The 4,803-nt window shown below is 43.1% G+C and overlaps 1 protein-coding gene across 3 annotated transcripts in view; it reads left to right on the plus strand.

Moving 5' to 3' along the window:
- The window catches only part of DDIT4L (DNA damage inducible transcript 4 like), a 3,906-nt gene extending 620 nt beyond the window's left edge, over nt 1-3,286 (plus strand). Inside the window, exons 2-4 of one of the 3 annotated variants that reach the window (XM_006773001.2) lie at nt 180-220; nt 526-661; nt 2,446-3,286. In XM_006773001.2, the coding sequence (XP_006773064.1) occupies nt 571-661; nt 2,446-2,936 (582 nt within the window). In that variant the 5' untranslated portion in view covers nt 180-220; nt 526-570 and the 3' untranslated portion in view covers nt 2,937-3,286. Of the gene's footprint in view, nt 1-6; nt 221-525; nt 662-2,445 lie in introns of those variants that run through there. The other 2 variants (XM_006773000.2, XM_015569996.1) reach the window with 2 other exon arrangements.
- Nucleotides 3,287-4,803: the final 1,517 nt, after the last annotated feature.

Raw genomic sequence — 4,803 nt, forward strand, 5'->3', positions numbered from 1 at the left:
CCCCCGAGGCGGCGCAGTTCAGTGGGGCGGGTGCTAGGTGGGTTGGGACCTAGCGGGGTGCGGATCGCTGCGGGGGTCTGCAGGTCCCAGAGCCCCCGAGGGAGCAGGCTCCAGCGGAGAGTGTCTGCCTCGGTTTACCCCCTGCCTCGGTTTACCCCCTGATTCATTTTACCCCGCAGCGTGACCTGCGAGCGCATCGGCCTCAGCCAACTCCCAGCAGGTGAGCGAGGCAGGCGGCGGCCCGGATGTGGGGTGCGCAGAGGCGGGGGCCCGTGGTGCCAGGGCCGGGCCGTGGAGGGGGCTGAGCTCCGCGGGACAAGTCGGCTAACTTTGAATGGGTTTCAGATGGTGGCAGTAGCTGGCGTCTCCGCTCGCGAGACTGCAAACTTGAGTTGCAGGGACCGGTTCCTTCCCTTTGGAAAAGGAGTGCGGGGCTAGTTCGTTCTGGGGGCGCGGGGCGTTTTAGGAGCCTCGGCACGTCTTTCCGGCTCTTGCCAATCTGTCCTGGTTGCCTGCTTTTTCCAGCGCCCCAGGCCGTTCTGCCCCGCGAGGGAAACGGAGCCGTTGACCATGGTTGCAACTGGCAGTTTGAGCAGTAAGAACCCGGGCAGCATTTCAGAGTTGCTGGACCATGGCTTCTACCCGGGGAGCCTGATAAATGGTGAGTTTCCCAGTGCCCTCCTCTCTCTGCTCCAAAGGTTGCAGCCCCTCTATAGATGGGATCGGATTGGCAGGTCGGCGGTGTCGCCCCTCTCCTCAGTGGAGGTGCCACACAATCCATCTGAGAAAACTTCTTTCCAAACTTTCTAGCAACTTCTGACCATGGTAGTGAGAAACAAAATTAATTAAATAATTAATTAATTAATACTTAGGGCTGTATAGGTCTATGTTGCTAAGAGGCTCTTTGGGATGAAAAGTTATGTAGGTTCCTTACCCTAGTTGGTTGTAAAGTTTTGGTGAATTTTAAGTGTTCAGTTATGTATGTTTTAACAAGTGTAATCATGGTAGTCACTACCATGACCCTCTCTCCCCAAATTTCCATGTACCTATTTGCCATCAATTCTCCCCTCTCCCTCTCCCTTTCCCCCGTTTACTTTTGCCTCTAGAGTTTTGTGTAAATGGAATCACATAATATGTAGTCTTTTGTAACTGGTTTCTTTCCTGCAGTTCAGTTATTTTGAGATCCTTCCGTGGTTGCTGCTTCTATCAGCATGTGTTCCTTTTTATTGCCGTCTAGTATTCTATTTGTGGCTATATCCATTATTCTGTTTTTAATACCAGAAGAAAATTTTAAAACTGCCCTGATGCTGGTCATGCTGTCATTTGCAGTTTTAAGCAGCAGTTTCTAAGTGCACACATTGCTCTGCGGTGAGGAGCTGTGTGGGCACAGGCCAATCGCTGAAGACCTTTGGGCCCTCCTCATTTAGAAGGCAAAGTGGCTGATCTAATTTTATAGGCCAACTCTCTAAATTCTCTGTCTTCAGCATATGAAGCCTTATAATTTGGATTGCATTTGTTTTATTTAGTTATAAAAAAAAACAATGATCTAAGAGAATACGCAATGTGGGGAAACCACAACAGCCAATGAGGGTGAAGTAGGCTTAGGGAACGGAGCCCGCACGACCTCTGCCTGCATCCAATTGACTGTGTGTATGGCATCTTGCCAAGTGGTAGGATTAATTTGGAAGGAAGGTGACCAAAGGCAGACCTATCTCTTTTCCTTGCGCAAATCTAATTTTGTTTTCCTAGGACTATTTTGTTTTGGTTGGCCATGGAAAACTACCCAGCTAGTTATAAATATCCCGGTGGACCTCAAAGGTCTTCTTTGAGCAATTTTTAATCAAAGAGGTTGAAGCTAAAATTGGAATTTACAGGTCATTCCAGTAAAGACTTTTAAAGAAAGAAACAGATTTAACAAATATGTAATATAGCTCCTCAGATTCATCCTAAAATTCATCACTTAACAATAGCAAAAATTTGGTATTTTAAAGAAATAAACTCATATATTCTCAGAGTCAGAAGGTAATAGTTCCTTAGTAAAAAAAAAAAAAATGTATATAACCGTTTTTACTCTAGAAGTAATGCATGTTCCCTGTAAAATAAGTTGAAAAGTTTCCTAAGCAAGTAAGAGAGCAAGAAGTGAAAAAAAATTACTAATAATCTAGGATACCCATAGATTTTTGATCCATAGTCTTTAAGATTGTGTGTGTGTACACATAAATTTAAAAAAAAAATGGTTGTATCCTATCCACTTCATTTATCAAAACCTTTATTTCCACTAGTTAGCAGCAAGGGGAGATCAGCTGATCTGATATTGGATAAATATTGGAAGCAGGTAGATGTGGTAGAGACCAATGTTGCTATCTTGGTATGTTTTTCCTGCTCCTGGATTTCTTTCCTTTTTTTTTTTTTTTTTTTTTTACTTCAAACTTCTATTTTCTACAGATTTTGACTACTGGGATTATGTTGTTCCTGAACCTAACCTCAATGAGGTAATATTTGAGGAGACGACTTGCCAGAGTTTGGTCAAAATGCTGGAGAACTGTCTGTCCAAATCCAAGCAAACCAAACTGGGTTGCTCCAAAGTCCTTGTCCCTGAGAAACTGACGCAGAGAATCGCTCAGGACGTCCTGCGCCTTGCCTCCACGGAGCCCTGCGGCCTGCGAGGGTGTGTCCTGCACGTGAACATGGAGGTGGGCAATGTATGTACAAAGCTGGATCGGATTGTGTGTGACTCCACTGTGGTGCCCACGTTTGAGCTTACACTCGTGTTTAAGCAGGAGAACTGCTCATGGACCAGCTTCAGGGACTTTTTCTTTAGTCGCGGTCGCTTCTCATCCAGCCTCAGACGAACTCTGATCCTGAGCTCAGGATTTCGGCTTGTTAAGAAAAAGCTTTACTCCTTGATTGGAACGACAGTCATTGAAGAGTGCTAAGAGGGAAACATTTTACTAGTAAAAGGTCCTTTTTATGATTGGGTAATAAAACTCTGCAGCTGCTCAGTTACAGTCATTGTAGTTTGCCCTGCCTGCTTTCAACGAAAAACCCCCAGTCGAGTTCTTCTGCATTTCATAGTCACAGCAAGCCCAACTAAAGGGATCCTTCTGTGGCTCTTGAGAAATGACCCCCATGTCTGCATTATATCACTTTTTTTTTTTTTAACAAAATGGAATGGCATGGAATAAGGAAGGAAAAGGAGCAATCCACTTCAGCTTTGTATTTGACTACACAAAGTGTTCCATGTAGTCTTGCTGATAGACTATTAAACCAACTTTGTTTAGTTTGATTTTCATATTGCTTTTTTTCTTCTGTAAGTTTTCAGAGTGATCCTATCAATCACAGAATCTTACTGAGTGATGCTTAGTCCATCAAAACATCCAGAAGCCCACACCACCAATTTCCTGCCCCTACCCTCATTGGAAGGGTCCTTATACAGGAGAATAGAATCAAGTGGGTGAGCATAATTCACACTTAAACCCATGCAAGAGTGAATAAGAAACCATCAGGAGAACAAAGCTACTTCACTGTTTTTTTGCATACTCTTCTGGTATTTTTGTTTGTTTGCTTTAGTGTGTGTTTTTAGATATGTTTTATTGATTTTTAGAGGAAGGGAGAGAAAGAAACATCCATGTGAGAGTGAAACATTGATTGGCTGCCTCCTGCCTGTCCCCTACCAGGGATCAAGCCGTAACTTGGGCATGTGCCTTGACTGGGAATGGAATCAGCAACCTTCCAGTGCACAGGAAGATGACCAACCAACTGAGACACACCGGCCAGGGTTTTACTCTTCTGTTCTAAAAGAGGTGGCATAAACTTGAAGCTACCATTTAATAACTACAGTATTGTTTTACATAACTTATTGGACAATATAAACTCAGTTTTTCTAGTTCTCAAGTATTGAGTGATATCTTTAAACTAGAAAAAATGGAAAATGTTAAGCTGTTATTTTGCATATAATTTCTTTTTTATGTGAATGCATATGGAGATTGGACATGAGTTCTCAGTTTTCATCCCTTTCTCATTTATTTGATAACCTAGCTTCTTTTCACTATTACATATGCTTAATCTCAGATGAACTCTCCCACCAGTCAGTGTTATCTCATCCCTGGCCTCTCCTAGGAACTCAGCTCTTTACCCATTCTTCAAAGGAGATAGCTGTATTCTACCACTTTTCATTATTAAGATGGGTCTATTACAACAGACCAGAGAATGAAAGCCAGGATGGAACCCAGCTTTCTTCAACCTAGGATACCTGTCCCTAGGGAACAATAAAGGCCTTATGTTTTCCTTGTTCTTACTGCCTAGATCATTAGTCTTTTTTATGCTAATGAGAGAATGTAACCTCCACACTACAGCGTTCATTTCTGCAAGTCCTTCACATCCTTACTATAGGTCATGAATAAGGAATTTATTCACATCTTCTGTCCAAGCTATTAGCATCACTTTACATACCTGAGGGAGGGTGGTAGGGACCGATGGCTTCATCCTGGTGTAACTCAAAAGCAGGTAGATCCTGTTATTCTTCCTATAGGTGACCTAAAACTTCACTATTCAAACCTTAAAGCCCTCTCTAGGGCTGGGCCAGCATAAGTTAACCTTGTCTGGCATGTCTATTATTAGTTAGGGTTCTGAGGGTCACTGTGACTCTGTGGGCGAGGCTTCTCTAGCAGGATGTAGAGCTGCTGTCTCTTTTCCTCTAAACAGCTGTCTTTTATGCTCACGAAGAGGTGATAATGGCTTATGGAGACCTTTAATTAATATTTCTGTTAAAGGAAATTAAAGTTTGTCTATTTTTGACAATAA

Source organism: Myotis davidii, unplaced genomic scaffold, assembly GCF_000327345.1.
Source record: "Myotis davidii unplaced genomic scaffold, ASM32734v1 scaffold226, whole genome shotgun sequence".
NCBI lineage: Eukaryota > Metazoa > Chordata > Mammalia > Chiroptera > Vespertilionidae > Myotis > Myotis davidii.